The sequence below is a fragment of the Bombus impatiens genome, unplaced genomic scaffold, assembly GCF_000188095.3.
Source record: "Bombus impatiens unplaced genomic scaffold, BIMP_2.2 scf_0396, whole genome shotgun sequence".
Taxonomy (NCBI): Eukaryota; Metazoa; Arthropoda; class Insecta; order Hymenoptera; family Apidae; genus Bombus; species Bombus impatiens.
Window position 1 is genome coordinate 1168314 of NT_176815.1, and position 15928 is coordinate 1184241.

The window sequence follows — 15928 nt, forward strand, 5'->3', positions numbered from 1 at the left end:
AAATATGTTTCTTCCTTCTGAATAAATACAAGTAAAAACTTTATAAATTTGTACAAAAGTAATAGCCAAGATTGCACGATTGTACATTTCTCCTCTCGCCGTGCATATGTACGTTTTTCCCAAGTGTACCGGTGACGAGATGTGCTGATAGTGCAGCCATTGACCGCGAGAGGCCCTCAGTGTCCATTTTGTAGCAAAATTTCGCCGATAAGCATTGATGATCTCTACTTATTTCTGGTCATACTTTTGGCTATATTTCATCGTGCCATGGTTAAATCAATTAATTTAACCTATATATAAGTGATGTATAGTGACAATAAATAATGTCCGATATATATTAATTATTATGGTGTGTACAAGCTATCGGTAAGATTCACGATTGACAAGAAATAAACGTAAACATTTTTTCATATGCAAAATAATTATAAAAATATGTTTTACATTTAGTATTTGTCTTCAATATGAATACATATATATATTATTCGCAAAATTTTACACAATATGTTGAGTCCAAATTTTTTAATAAGATATTTCATAAAATATAATTAAACAAAATGTATAATCAGATATAATACAAAAACGTATTATTATTTACCTAGTGTCCACTTTCTTTCACCATTATTAAGAAAACAGTAAGTACAAACTTGTAATGTGAAATAGAAGTAAATTTTTTTTTTAATATATTCATTAATAAATTGTATTTAATCAAATGAATAATGTATTGTAATAAATGGCATTGTTATATTTTGACATTTGTATTAGAAATGTCAACTTTAATATTACTAACTATTACAAAATAATTGCAATTTAAAATATTTTCAAGAAATTATATGTTGTTCATTTTTGTGTCTATTGAAGAAAATGAGTATATTGTAAATGTATATACAGTTATAAATTCAAAACAGTTATAAAATACATTATAGAACAATATTGTTATATAGTAGGTTATTAATATAAATCTTTCAAGCAGGCCAAAGTTATTTTGAGCATACATGCCTTGAAGGTTGGTTGCCAACCTCAGAAATTCAGAATCTACTTCTTCAATTTTATGTATGAAAACAATTTTGATTAAACTTATTTAAAAATGGACTCAGATTCTACAGAAATGGTGAAAGAAATCAAAAATAAGGTAATATTACATTGGAATTGTCGAGGTCTTGTGGAATTTCCTGAAGCAATAAGGGTCTATGGCGGCCACATTCAAGAAATATATTTGAAATGGAATAAACTTACTACCTTACCTCCATGGATTATAGAACTCTTTAATGTAACTAATTTATATATCTATGGAAACTTAATCAAAGAAGTACCTCCAGAACTTTGTCAAATGACTCAATTAACAGTTCTTGATTTAAGTGCTAATAAATTAGAACAAATATCTCCTTCTATAGGAAACTTAGTTAGCCTAAAATCTTTGTTATTAAATGATAATTCTATTAACAAATTACCATTTGGTAAGTTGTTTGATGCCATAAGAAATATCAAATGTATAACTTCATTTAACTTGAATTTGTATATAATTCTTATAGAAATGAATCAAATGCATAACTTAGAAATTTTGTCTATTTCTGGAAATAAATTTGTTGCATTACCAGAATGGATTGGTTCCTTACCTAAATTAAAAGAATTAAGTGCTGATAACAATTGTTTGAAAGAACTTCCAAACAGATTGACTCTATCTCCACAACTATCAATAATTTCAGTATGCTCTAACAGGTTGTTATATTAAATAATTATTACATTAAATTATATTTTATTATCGATAGATTTTTGTTAACATTTCAAATGCTTTTATTTTACGCAGAATAATTTTTATGTAGGCTAAGATATTTACCATTAAATGGATTTGTATCATCCCCTTGCATTAGATTTGATGCAAATATATATTTGAATTATTTGTCTTATCCACTTCTTCATCAGTTAACATCTCAAATTCAAGATTCATATATTCAAAGTCAAAGAAATATCTTGGGCTATAGGTATGTACATTTTATAGAGTATATACAATTTAAAAATAATATAATGAAAAATGTAACCTTAAAGTATGTTAAAATCCTTTAAAACAAATTTATTTACATTTGTTATTGAATCTATAAATATATATAATCACAGATGTTTTACAACCCATTGTGAGAACAATACATTATATACAAATATAAAATTAAAGATAAAAATAGATGCTTTACATGAAAAAGATACTGATCTCATGATTGATTTACCACGCCAGCTTTTAAAAGTTCATAATATACATGAAAATAAAGTTATTTCTTTATGGGAGTTAGCTTTAAGAAAAGTTTATACTGAAAGGTAATTGCTTATTTTTAGCAAATTTAGACTTCTAATATCATTTGATATTCTAAGAATACATTGTCTGATTGATACTGAATTTTAGATATAAACATACACTTAACATTTCTGTATCACCTATAAGCATAAATGTTCAATATGAACCAATTGCAATAAAAAATTATCAGAAACTTGATTTTAATGTTTCATGTAATTTGCTAATGAATGGTCCAACTAGTATTTGTGTGAATTTTCAATGTCAACAACCAATATTTACAGAAGCTTGGATCATTGTTGGTGTTAGCCATTACACAGAGTCTATAACAACAGTTGCATTGTGTTGTTGTAAAAGGTAAGATAAGTATTATATATAGATCCATGTATGATAATGGCTTTAATTTTTCAGATGTGCAGCTGAATTTTCTAAACATTCCAATATGACCATCAGGCATACTTGGCATTGTATAAATTAATGATATTTTATTAAATAATTCTGTAAATAAATTGCATTAAAAAAATAAAAGTTTAATGTTTTAAATCAGAGTAAAAAGCTTTGTATCAATCTTCCAATATCAAAACATTTACATATTATTTTATCTTATAATAGCTAGTACTTTGCACTCCCACCATATGAAAAAATTAGTTATTTTATTTATTATATAATTGTTTTTAAAATAATATATTTCTTTAGGATTTTAATTTTTAATTATTTTACATGTTAAATTTTTACTTTTTGTGCAGTAAAAAATTTGTTTAGACCATTCTAATAATTATTTTTTATAAATTTCTATATTTACGCTATTAGGAAATCTAAAGCTCTATCGCGGTCGATATTACATTTTAAAAGTGCAGTAGATGCCTTTTCTTCAGGGAAACCTAAATCTCGTAAGACACATAGATTTTCATAATAAACTTTGGCTTTTTCTTGATTGTATTCTGTAAGAGCAAGAGCTTTTTCAGCATCTTCTCCGGAAATTCCGATTTCTTCTAAAGCTTGCACAGCCAATAAATATTCTACAATTTTTTTATTATCTTGACCACCTAATTCGCGTATAGCACGGGCAGCTCTCGATAAAGGAAATCCCATGTCACTCAAATGCCGAGCTAATTTTTTATCTTCCTCTGTTAAATCCAATAATAAATTCATAATAGCAACTTGATTTGTTAACATAGGTTCTTCTTGCTTTAATGTTTCATGAGTGCTAGTGTCGGGACTTTCTAAATTTGGCCAAGGTTTCCAATCCTATTATACATATAATGGATAAGTAATTTAAAAATTGAAATCATTCAAAAGTATGCTACATTTTATAAAAAATACTATTACCTCCATGAGTGGTCTTTTTAAATCTCTTTGAAGTTCTTGTACAATCGCAGATACACTACGATGTTTGACATTCTCTTGTTCATTAACTTGTTCTTGGTCAATCGTCTCATTTTTGACATTATCATTTTTTTCTTGTGCATGAATTTTCGACTTATCATTAACACTTAAATCATTCAATAAACTCTCTAATTTTGCTGGTGGTATCCATTGAGATGTAGGCTGTAATACCTAAAATATGAACAATATATGTGTTAAGATTATGATTCACTTCTTGATTATAATAATTAAGAGATATTTTATTAACCTGAGCAAGTTCTTCCATTTCATTAATTGTTTTTAATTCCATATTATCAAATGGACTGCTTGTATCATTATCAAAATCAGCATAGTCAAGACCATTTGCTTTCACATGATCTTGAAGATCATTGGCAGGTGGAGATAAAGGCTGTGGAGTAAGAATTGTTGTTTCAGGCACAGGTGCATTTATAGGCTTTGTAGTATCAGGTAATGGAGGTGGTGGTGGCGGTGAAAATTCAGTTTTTTGTTTCTTCCTTTTCTCATCTAATCGTGCATGCCGCGCTTTGTTATTTACTTGCCGAACATTACGCCATTCTGTCATCTATAAATTAAGTTATTGCAAATTATACTTCATTTATTTCATTGACTAACATACAAGTTTATATTTGAAACCAAATTTAAATTAATAATGATACAAATATATTAAGAAAGATCATAGGATTAATCTATATGCATTGTAAACTGCAAATTACTTTCAGATAAATGTATATCATAAGTTTATGTAAAGTAATACTCAACCTTCTCAAGTACTGATCGTTCCAAATTGAAATCATAAGTTAATTTGGATACATCTGGTAGTTTATTATTATATGCAGCTGGTAAACATATTTTTCTTGGAGGTTTATAGGCCTCTGCAATTTTAACATGTACTCCATCCATGTATGATGCAATTAAGTCACATTGTGCTGATACTGAAGAACGGGCCATATCTCAGCATTAGAAGTTCGGTATTTTTAAAAAATAGTCAAAATTTTAGTCACTACTATTAATCTTGTATCATAACCTCATATCGTATTATTGTAGTTATATTTGTGTAGTCAAATTACTTTTCACTACTAATAATGCATATTTTTAGGAAGATACACAAAAAATCACATGTTTCTTATTATGTTATATGTTAATTATACTAAGTTGCATTTGACAACTTACGATGATTTGAATTTCTGATCTTCAATGAAGCCATATTGAATTCGCTACACACTTAAAATCGATAGAAAAACGAGAGAAAGAATCGATAAAACATTAGTCTTTTAGATTTTTAAGTAAAATACATAATTTAAAACTAAAATATGAAAATTTATTTTGACGATGGTTGTTTAACAATCATTTATTTTTTATTATTTATTAACAATAAATAAGTTATTATCAACAGTGTCACAATAAATATCACTCGAAAATTTAACAATAAAATTATGTCTTTCATACCTTCATGACTTTAAACTGTTATCAATTTTTAACTATACCTATTATAATACAAACATATTATCTACATATATATATATATATATGCATAATTAAATCTTTTAATTCATTTTGTACTGTAGACAACAGGTATTGTAATTGACCTTGTTGTGCAGTATAATTTGTTATACAGATATATTTACATGTACATATTGTATACATATACATGTATGTAAGTTAATCAATTGTGCTAAATAACTGTCATATAAATCTTTATCGTATAATGGATAACCTTTCATTTTTATCTTCTTTTTGATCAACATTGATACTTTTTTGACTTTTGTGTTTTAAATTATTGTCACTTTTTAAATCTTGTAAGTTCTTTGCTTCCAAAGCTTTCATATATGCAAGGAAAGATGTCCAGATTAAACTACAAAAACTTACATAAATTACACGATTATGTTCTGGGACAAAAAAAAAGTTGATTGTTTGTAAAATGGGCCATACACAAACACCGACCTAAAAAATAATAGTTACTTATAATTTTTTGCTTATTTGTAGTCAGTGTATTTTATATTAATTACATATGTATATATTTTACTTTGTAAGTAGGCCAAAATTTATGTTTGATTTCTTCAATACATTCAGCCACTGGTTTCATTTCAAGTAAGTTCATACCAAAAAAGAAGCAACACATTGCAGTAGGACCATATGTAACTTGTTCTATTAAAGCCTAGAAAATAAATATTATTAACCTTTAACGTTACATCTTGTGAATACTAATTGTTTCAATTAATTTTAATATACTTTGGTAATTGCAGACTTCAGGTCTGACTTTGGCCAAAAGTATGAAGAGCATCGCATCCAACAATATAGTGTTGGAGCTACAAAAAACCCACCGTATAAACTAAATCTTAATGCTTGCATATAATTTAATTCGTCGTGTCCTGTTAATTTTTGTTGTATTAAACTTCCAGTCGGCCATATGACAGCATAAGAAACCATTCCTCTTACAATCGGATATTTTTTCGATACCTCGCGGATTTTTATAAAAATAAGACGCATTTTTGCAGTAATCACTGAAATATAAAACATTTTGATTATTAATAAAATATAATATTATAATATTATTAAATGGTCTTCATTATAAACAACTATAAAATCGATGAAACAACGCATAAGCAAACTAACTGAAGTTTGAAATCTGAAAAATTAAATAAAAAACTGACGCTACTGTTGTCTAGAATATGTATTTGTGTTAGCATATGTACTATATCATTGTGTAATTTATATTCGTATTAGTTCGTTCCAAAGGATTTGATAAATTTCATGATTTCTTTGTTCACGACACGTGACAAACTAATTCAGAATGAATGATGCTGCGCGCCAAACAAAAGAGTGCGTGCAATGTTTCAGAGATAGAGTTGTATTTTCTATATATGTATATATTATACGTATATACCTACTTTCATGTACATCCAGAAAAAATTTTTTTTGGAAGTTATGTCAATGCAAGTTATTGTATCAAACTGTCATCTAAACTGCACTGTTTACTTTTTTTAAATATTCTGATAAGTTATCAAATATGATAATGATAATACCATATAGCATCAATAAGACTCACAAATGACAAAATTATGATATGTAAATTATCTGTTTATTCGTACTTCTTTTTTATGCATACCTTTTTTTGATAAGAAGTTAAAAAGTTGATAATGTTACCGCGGTTTGTTTGAATGTGACGCGAGAAAGCTCGCTGCACCGCGGACTTGTATGAAACAACAATTCTATAAGGTCGATACATCTGGAAATGATTCACTACTAGGGAAACACGCGCATACTGGCAATCGCCGGGACGAGACTTATATTCGACACGCGCAAAAGTACCAGCGATGACGAAACTGTTCGATCCATTCTTATCTGTCCTTGGTAATTTCGCGTCTTTCGAGTACAGTTTTCCAATAGTTTCATATATCGTATAAGTGACTACACATCACAGTTTGATTACGTATGAATAGATGATGTCGATAACAATGCGTAATGAGAGCAAAACAATATTGGAATGCCTGACGTCAGAGAAATTTGAAGTAAGAAGTAGATGTAGATCTAATTATTGAGATTTAATCTATTCGCTCAAAATGGATGCAAAAAAGTTTTAAATAAAACATTTATAGATAAATTGTTTTTCTATAATTATATAGCATATATATAACAGTATTGAAAAACATGACTTTATTATAAAGTAAATTAATGGGTTCTTGGTTTCCTTAGTTAAACTTTGTTTCCATTTAAATTTATTTTTCTTAACTAACTATAATATTCACAAACTTAATTAATGTCATTGAATGCAGTAACAAACGTACAATATACAACATGGGAAGTATATTATAAAGAGAGTACAGATACACTGTACTCATTTACAATAAATCATGATGATCTTATACATGGTCTAAGAGAACAAATTCATACAATTATACAGAGAATGTACATTTTATATTATCTCAAATAATTGTTATCTAAACAAATACGTAAAAAAATCATACGTAATTCAATAAAACATGTACAAAGCTTATAAAAACAATGCTAATTTGGACATAATATATCATTCATAAAAATATTTATCTTTTTGATACTTTCCTTGTATGTAATAACTATAAATAAAAACACATTTTTTCATATTGAATGCATACAAGAATAAAGTTTGTAAACAAACTTATAGAAATAAATCATGCGTCATAGATTATAAAGAATCTGTTAATATTTGGAGCTTTTGTTACTTAATTAAACACAGTTGCAACAAAATTGATTGTTATAAACATTTTTCTTTATAACTTGTATTATTTTTTTATTTCTACTAATAAAAAAATACTGCATGTATTCAATGATCGTTATCCATATCCATTCTTTAAAATTATATACATAGAACAGCCTTTAGAAATTGTCAACAAATTTTTCTGCAATTTTGCACATTATTGGCACAGTCTGAACCATTCAATCATTTAAACTATATAACTTATTACTCATTTTGCTGTAATATCAAACAAGTCACAAATTCCTTCATTTTCACTAAGATTAAAGTGGTAATCTTTTTCACTGGGTGGAGGACTTAATCTTACTAATGGTCCATAAACTGAAAATAAAGTTTAGAAAATTATGTGAATATTATGACTTATTCAATTGTCCAATCCGGATATTGTTATTAACTTTTTACTTACTGTCAGAATAAATTTGATCAAATAACTCTAAGTCCTTTTGAGCAATATCTAAAATTATATCAATCAATTGAATAATATTATTTACTATATTTATGTTTTAGGAGTGAATATTATTTACCTGAAGTGCTAACATCCCGAAGTACTATCTTTGCTTCTATTAATTCTGCATCATCCTCTTCATCTTCATCAGATATAACAGGGTCAGGCTTACTGGTTCCTTTTGGGGGCCTAAGATTTAAAGTGAAATTTGTAATTAAATTATAATTGATAATTGACTTTTTAAAGGATTGATACTGAAGCATATTGCAAATGTAAGATCTATACCAATAGAATAGATTTTTCCTTAATATCTATTCACCCCTATAAAGATCATTTTACTCTATGCTCTCTGCAGATCAAAAATAATATCTTACTATTTTTGATGCGAATAGAGCAAACTTTTTTACATTTATAAAGCTACTTTTACCTTCCAACTCTTCTCTTTGGTTTAACATTAACTTCCTCCTTTTTCTCTTCTTCCTCTTTCCCTCTTTTTGTACCTTTTGCTTCTTCTTGTAGTCTCATTTCTAATATTTTATTATCATATGTTTTAGCTAGTTCTGGTTGAATCATGTACACCTTAATTTCTCCAGAACTACTTTTTAGAAACATTTCATAATTTAGTTTCTCATCATCTTCAGATGTCTAGCAATAATGATATACAATCAAATGTACTTATATTAATACACTTAAGATTATCCACAAGTATATATTTCTTTAAAAGTAAATTAATACCTGTGTTATATATTTTGGTACGCTTAATTCTGTATCAGGTGGAGCTTGAATTCCTAATACAAAATCATCAGGAAAATTTTCTTTAACATCCTCATAAGTAATATATGCATATTTCCTATTAATTAAATCATTCTCTATATTTTTAATACTTTGTTGAATCCATTGAGTATGCATATCTAATAATTGTTCATGATCTTCTAATTTTTTTATTTCATCTTTCAAATCGGTTAATTTTTCACCAACTTCTTGAGTATTACAACCTGGACCTGCTCCTCTGATAATATATTTAGAGCATTATATTAGACATGAGATATACAAAAATGTAGCTGTGACATGTTAAAGGGCATATAAAGTATTTTATAAAGGATGAACATAAGTGAAACATACTTCCATTGGATGCTATTTTTGCTTTTCTTTTCAATGAGTCCAATACCTTCAAGAACGTTAGTAATATCATAAATTCGTCGTTTTTGTCGAACTTCTAAGATATCAGCTGCCTAGAACATTATAAAATTGCTATCATACGTTATCAAATACAATCGTGAATTGTGTTCTATCTTTTAGGTTATGTAGGATAGCACGTTGAGATATTAAAACTAGTAACATTTTTACTGTGTAATGTTAAATAAAATTAATTTGCGACATAGAAATTATCTACGATAAAAACATATCGTGAATGAATATGAAATATTGACTTCAGTGAAACTTATTTCAAAATTCCCGCAAGCTAGAAATGGCGTGTACGCCCGCGACAACTTAACCTAGCAAGTAGGTTAACTTTTTATACTTAAGCGTTTATGAAAGCACTTACTACTTTTAAATCAAGAACACCGTCTTTCGCTTTCTGTAATAAAGTGACAAAACGAGTTGTTAACAGACCAAGGGACTTTTCAAATCTACTTTGTTGATTATCTGCCATCCTCGAGGTCGTTGTCAAAATTTTCAAAACTCACTATTCCCTTCGAAATTGCCGCAACACCACAGACGCCATCCTAGTTAATGCGCAAGAAGTATTTAAATATAAGCGCGTCTCTAGTGTCGACATACCGTTAAAAATGTTGCTTTATTATCTAAACTACTGCTTTATCAAATGATATTTTCACTTAAAATGTTTTTTAATTTTAAGCAATATAACATAGCAATTTTTATTTAGACATATATTTTTAAATAAGTTTACAAAGTTTTATTTGGATCAGTTTTATTTAGTTTCAGTGTCTATGCTCTATAATTTGTTACAAATATTTTCTTATATTACAAGGATAGTTGTTAGTCCAGTCATAATAAAATATATATAAAGAAAACAGTTTTAATTTTTAGTTATTTTATTTAACAAAATAAATGAAAATAGCTTTGTATAATATATTTAAAAATGCGTATTTACAATTTCTTATACTTGTTGTCTTCATTTATGATACATTAGAATGTATCTAAATTATGTTAAAATTATATAAGATGTAAACAATGTACTGCTTATAGTACGTTTAAAAGCTTATGGTACGTTTATTTGGAAACTACTATGGAAAAATAAATTCGTTAGTAACAGTCGTCGCATCTGGACTGAGACTAGAACTTGCTGAGCTTAAAGTTTCTTCTTTGATCTTTAAATTTGAAGAATCTTTAGTCTTATCTTTTTCTTTCTCCTTTTCCTTCTCTTTAACTTTGTCCTTGTCCTTTTTCTCTTTATCTTTGCCGTGTTTATGATCATGTTTATGTTTATGTTTGTGCTTGTGCTTCTTTTTGTCCTTTTTCTTTTTTTTGTTCTACGAGATAAATAATATAAATAAGCACAAAAGCATATAAATTATATATACGAAATAAGAATATTAATAAAGAGAATTTTTAACATGATTTACCTTGTTAACAGAATCACTTTTTTGTTTATGCTCTTCTCCCTCTTTTTTAAACATTCCTGGTTCGAAACCTACTGGTCCTGGTGTTCCCATAATACCAGGTAATGATGCAGAATTATCACTATAATACTCTGATTTTACTTTTCCATCACCAGTTACAGAAGGTGTACGATCATCCTTTTTAATAGACAAATACAAACAATAAATATAATTTTATAACTGCATTTCTAAAACATTGCCTAATTTTATTTTTTTTATTGGTTACCTGTTTCTGTCGTTTTACCTCTGGAATATAATCTACTAAATTAGAAGAACCTGGAATATCCCTATTTGGAGAAGGTTTTCTTTTGCCTGCTCCACTTGTATTTTCAATTTCTACTATCGATGATTCATGTTTTATATGCGATACATTTGGTTTTATCTAAACATCAAAAGCCAAAATGAATGACATGTTTTGTAATTACCTAAAACAGGATCTCCTTAAGCATAACTTACATCTTGTTCTGGACTTGGAGGTCCTGCTTTTTTTGGTTTAGTAATAGCAGCAAGCTCAGGAATAGGAAGACAAAGTGGTCGCTTTGATCCATATAAAGTGTAATATAAATCAACTAGATCACATCGGATTTTAGGATCATGAGAGAGCATGCCACTGTAAGAATAATTTTATATTGAACGTCTTAAGGAAAAAATTGAAATAAATAGCAATTAAAGTTCAACATACTTAATTAAATTCCATATACGGTCAACCAATTCAGAACGGTCTAAACGATGTTTATGTGCCCTTTCAAATGGTGGGTTTTCAACCATAAGCCTCACTAATCTATGTTGTACTCCAGGATGAGGATCCATTTCTATCATATCTAACAAAAATTCTAAATCTTCCCACTTACCATCTACTCTGGTAAAGTCTACTAATGCCTCTAAAGCTGCAATTCTAACATCTAAAGCAATTATGATAAGCTATGAATTTCGGCATTATTAATATGTTTGATATAAAATATAAGACATCTTATATACCTATGAATTGTCCATATGTAGCATATGCTCTAAAAAGGTGAGGATTACTTGGAAGATGGCCAAATTTTTGCAAAATTCTTATGACTTTAAGACAAGCAACACTGACTGTGTATTTATAGCAAGGCAATAATTTTTCCAAATTTAAATTTCTGGTGACTTCCTCTAATATAGCTCTAGTATCAACTGATAGAGATTCAGCGGTAATAGCTGTCCTAAAAAAAGATTAATATATACATAATCACAAAAGTATAATAGATGTTATTTTTTTAATGTTTGTTATACCCTTGCTGCACACTAATTACAGGCGTAACAGTAGCTCCAAGTGCTTCAATTAATGCAGCTCGATAATAATTATCCGAATATCTATTTTTACTGTTGTCATTGTATTTAAATAAATCCATCAAAAAAGCCAAAACTTCTGGCGGACATATACCGTGAGCATTACGTAAACCAGCCATCGCTACAGGTATAGTCTAAAATCAAAACAAACTATAGATTACAGATTACTATATAAAATAATAGCCCGTTTATCATAGAAAACATTAGTTAAACCTTTTGTAAAAAATAATGTTGAAAATTTGAGAAATTATTCTGTTTAATTATCCGTCTGCATGAAGCCGAACCAAATAATTTCCGAAATATGGCTAACATTGCTGGCGGGCCAGCCCATGTTGCAACCATTGCATTAGCTACCTAAATAATTATTAATATAAGAGAATTGTATGTAAAAAAGTAATTTTAAATCATGAATATTTAAAATATAGATAACCTTAGTTAAGCAATGTGCGGCTCGTAATCTAACTTTATAATAACAGTGTTCATTTTCTATAGTATCAGTTAATGCTAATCGTGTAGCAGGTGTGGCATGATTTTGTAAAGCTTCAATAGCTTCCAATTGCGCAGTAACGTCTCTTTCATGTCTTAATTGATACTGCCATTGATAATCTGGCTGTTCAATTTGAACAGCACGCAAAAGTGTCATTTCGGGATCTAATCTTATCCATAATACAGGTGAATCACTGCAAAAGAAATACAAATTTATAAAGATTTGTTTTTCTATATGTAATTACTACTATAATTTTTAGTTTAAAATAAGAAAAAAAATAATTTTAATAATATTAGAATATGCATCACATATTGAAATAGTACTTACTCCATAGCAGAAAGGTCCATATCTACTTCTTCTCCAGTACATAGTGGGATCTTCTTCTTTTTATTTCTACGGCTTTTACTGTGACATGTTATGTCTGCTTTTGCCACGGTACCCTCAATTTGTAGAGTATGTTTAAAAGTACCATCTAATTCTTGAATATTAACTAGGAGTGGACCAACGTATTTTCTAATCCCTCTTTGGTTTGTAGTATCTTGTCGAATTTCTAATTCTACAGTATTTCTATATAATACGTTTTAGCTTGATAAATAACTAAATCTTATACAAACTTAAACTAAATTTAAAATAAAATTTACTAACATAAGTACCTTTTCCTATTAAATACAAAACTTAAACTAAATTTTGCATGACCACCAGTTCTAACCCACTGGTCTATAAAAACTGCCATATCTTTACCAGTTACAGTAAAAATTGCTTTCGTAAATACATTTGTACTAATTAACATATGGGACCAAAGTCCAGAATCAATTTTTTGTTGTGCAGCATTAGCAGCAAGAGATAATTGTTTGTTGAAAACCTGAAAAATAATAAAATAAGTTTTAACTTATTTGAAATTAAGAATGATGTAGTATTTGCCAGAGTATATACTTGTAGAAGTAATTCTTGACCAATCCGATGTTCTAGCATTCTAATAACTAAATGTGCTTTTTTACGAAGTACTTCAATATACTTTGGAGACATTGTGTGTAAATTTCTTATTGGAAAATAAAATCCAGGGTCTGGAGCTCTAGGTGTAGGTGCTGGTGTATTAGCTGCAATAGGTAATGGAGCTGGTGGTTGCGAAGGATCTAATATTATACCCCCGAATTGCTCTTCATATTTTACCACTTCTTGCAGTTCCTAAAAATATCAGTGGTATCAAATTTTTAGAAAACTACTTTAATACATGGCAGCAAGAAATATTTATTTACGGATTGTATCCACTCTCTGTATTCGTTATTTCCAAAACATTTCTTTGCATATAAACCAGTTAGATAAGTTGAAACACCTTTAGGTAACCATGTATCAGACCAGTTTTGCATAGATATAAAACAACCAAAAAATTGTTCTGCAACAGCTTGGGCCATAGCTTTTTTTGTAATATAAACTTGATCAATGATGGCAGTTGAATGTAATAAATTTGTACTATAAGTAAACAAACATTTAATGTACAGTTATTATGGAAATATTTAATGTTAAAATTATTTAGTTTAATCTCTTACTTTAAGATACTCATAGTAGCATATGCATTTATATCTTCATCTAACTCATCTACAAAAACCTGTTTATAGCAAGAATAAGGATATCTGTTTGACAATGTTTCTTCATAAAATTCAAATGCTTCATGCATATATTTTGCAGAAACTTTTAATGATGGTAGTAATTGTGGCAAACAAAAATGTGTTACTTCATGCATATATGGGTCCACAAATATTTCAAATGGTCTGAAAAAAAGATATATTAAAAATATAAAATTTGTCTACTACATATAAAATTAAAAAATATATATAACTTACCCAACTGCAAGTGCAATATTCGGTGCACATGCTGGTGTATTAAGAACGTAATGAAAAGTTTTTCTACGCATATCTGGAGTATATACTACTTCTAAAAGATCACCACAAGATACAGCTGTCATAGAATCATCAACAGTAAATTCTAATTTCCATGTACATGGTTCTGCAAAACTATCAATGCATGGAAACCACAATCTTGAAGAATTTTCATAACTATATGTATACATATGTGCACCTCTCTACAAGAAATTCTTCAATTGTAAATTTTACATAAAATTAAAATTAATTTTTGCATGCAACAAATTTATTATACCTCCGCTAATGTTCCTTCACAATTTGGTACAACAAAATGGACTCCACCTTGAGGTTGTTCTAGAGAGAACTCAATGCTAATTCTTAATGTTCTACCTTCTGCAACTACATGTGCAGCATCTGGTGGAATTTGCACAACTAATTCTCCTGCATTATTATCTGGATCAACTCTTTGTGCTGCTGCTAAATGCATATTAGAAAAGAACTCCAACGATCGTCTAAAAAAAATATCAGATGAATGTATTATATAGTTTTAACCAAGTTTTTGTTGTATAAACATTTTTTAATCGATTTCAAATACTTACTGCTTGCCATCTCCTTGACAAATATCTAAAAATGGATCGAAATATTGGAATGGCGCTTCATAAATATCATTTAAACACACTCTATAAATCCTACATTGTTTTGCATTTAGTTTCACGAGTCTCAATGTATCCCTAAGTGGAACTATTGTTAGCTCTACAAATCCCTGCACATGAAATAGATTTTTTAAATAAGTTAAAATTAAGATAATTTCAATTAACTGCAATTATTATGCTTACGATAATGCTTTTTCTTTGGAAGCTTATACCTGTAAGGCTCAATATTTGATGAGCTGTGTAATGAAAAGAAAATGTTAAACAATAGTTAATATAATTAATAAAAAAGACAAAAGATTAAATAAATTTGTTTATAATTACAAGGAGGTTACAATTTAATGTTATGAAATTGTAAAAATTATAGTTATAAAGTTTTGTAAACGTAATCTTAATATAATAGTATAAGAATAGACTTAAATATCACGTTAATGAAATAAATTAGCAAAAATACGTGAAACTTTGCTTATTAGAACTTTAACTACAATTAATACTTTTGTTTACATTACAGACTCTTGGAGATACTTATAATTTATATGGTCGGCTATTATCGGCCGTTCTTTCTTTCTTCATATTTTAACATTTATATAATTCTACTACTTCGTTTTAGTAACATATATTTATTTATATATTTTCTTGAATTTAACT

General features: G+C 28.2%; 5 protein-coding genes across 8 annotated transcripts; 1 reads left to right on the forward strand and 4 right to left on the reverse strand.

The window, feature by feature from the left end:
• Nucleotides 1-12: 12 nt before the first annotated feature.
• On the forward strand, nucleotides 13-2803 carry LOC100742029 (leucine-rich repeat-containing protein 28). Of its 2 annotated transcripts, none has more exons than XM_033321160.1 (8): nucleotides 13-366; nucleotides 448-632; nucleotides 968-1454; nucleotides 1530-1716; nucleotides 1821-1979; nucleotides 2113-2307; nucleotides 2393-2638; nucleotides 2693-2803. In XM_033321160.1, the coding sequence occupies exons 3-8, from the start codon at nucleotides 1085-1087 to the stop codon at nucleotides 2757-2759; spliced, it is 1224 nt and encodes a 407-aa protein (XP_033177051.1). In that variant the 5' UTR covers nucleotides 13-366; nucleotides 448-632; nucleotides 968-1084; the 3' UTR covers nucleotides 2760-2803. The 2 variants fall into 2 exon arrangements, with proteins under 2 accessions (XP_033177051.1, XP_024223950.1); XM_024368182.2 differs by having other exon boundaries at nucleotides 14-366; nucleotides 971-1454.
• LOC105680875 lies at nucleotides 2664-4941 on the reverse strand. The gene is made up of 5 exons (XM_012386566.3): nucleotides 4838-4941; nucleotides 4427-4599; nucleotides 3915-4229; nucleotides 3611-3838; nucleotides 2664-3529 (listed from the first exon to the last, which is right to left on the reverse strand). Exons 1-5 carry the CDS (start codon nucleotides 4869-4871, stop codon nucleotides 3080-3082), a joined length of 1200 nt encoding a protein of 399 aa, XP_012241989.1. The 5' UTR covers nucleotides 4872-4941; the 3' UTR covers nucleotides 2664-3079.
• Nucleotides 4942-5018: 77 nt separating this feature from the next.
• On the reverse strand, nucleotides 5019-7063 carry LOC100741910 (mpv17-like protein). 2 transcript variants are annotated; one of them, XM_012386572.3, is made up of 4 exons: nucleotides 6774-7063; nucleotides 5897-6168; nucleotides 5691-5822; nucleotides 5019-5608 (listed from the first exon to the last, which is right to left on the reverse strand). In XM_012386572.3, exons 2-4 carry the CDS (start codon nucleotides 6152-6154, stop codon nucleotides 5363-5365), a joined length of 636 nt encoding a protein of 211 aa, XP_012241995.1. In that variant the 5' UTR covers nucleotides 6155-6168; nucleotides 6774-7063; the 3' UTR covers nucleotides 5019-5362. The 2 variants fall into 2 exon arrangements, with proteins under 2 accessions (XP_012241995.1, XP_033177053.1); XM_033321162.1 differs by lacking the exon at nucleotides 6774-7063 and adding an exon at nucleotides 6548-6663 and having other exon boundaries at nucleotides 5268-5608.
• A 303-nt stretch (nucleotides 7064-7366) lies between these two features.
• On the reverse strand, nucleotides 7367-10100 carry LOC100742151 (transcription factor E2F4). The gene is made up of 7 exons (XM_012386568.3): nucleotides 9890-10100; nucleotides 9466-9575; nucleotides 9079-9352; nucleotides 8771-8988; nucleotides 8423-8532; nucleotides 8305-8352; nucleotides 7367-8219 (listed from the first exon to the last, which is right to left on the reverse strand). The coding sequence occupies exons 1-7, from the start codon at nucleotides 9995-9997 to the stop codon at nucleotides 8110-8112; spliced, it is 978 nt and encodes a 325-aa protein (XP_012241991.1). The 5' UTR covers nucleotides 9998-10100; the 3' UTR covers nucleotides 7367-8109.
• A 332-nt stretch (nucleotides 10101-10432) lies between these two features.
• Nucleotides 10433-15866, reverse strand: LOC100743593 (transcription initiation factor TFIID subunit 2). 2 transcript variants are annotated; one of them, XM_012386584.3, is made up of 19 exons: nucleotides 15810-15866; nucleotides 15467-15521; nucleotides 15230-15393; nucleotides 14926-15142; nucleotides 14613-14851; nucleotides 14319-14540; nucleotides 14028-14241; nucleotides 13705-13956; nucleotides 13425-13633; nucleotides 13099-13338; nucleotides 12715-12964; nucleotides 12498-12638; nucleotides 12228-12418; nucleotides 11946-12157; nucleotides 11650-11869; nucleotides 11424-11577; nucleotides 11194-11349; nucleotides 10932-11105; nucleotides 10433-10838 (listed from the first exon to the last, which is right to left on the reverse strand). In XM_012386584.3, the coding sequence occupies exons 1-19, from the start codon at nucleotides 15851-15853 to the stop codon at nucleotides 10593-10595; spliced, it is 3600 nt and encodes a 1199-aa protein (XP_012242007.1). In that variant the 5' UTR covers nucleotides 15854-15866; the 3' UTR covers nucleotides 10433-10592. The 2 variants fall into 2 exon arrangements, 1 of the variants encoding a protein (XP_012242007.1); XR_002946820.2 differs by lacking the exon at nucleotides 10433-10838 and having other exon boundaries at nucleotides 10949-11105; nucleotides 11424-11579; nucleotides 11665-11869.
• Nucleotides 15867-15928: the final 62 nt, after the last annotated feature.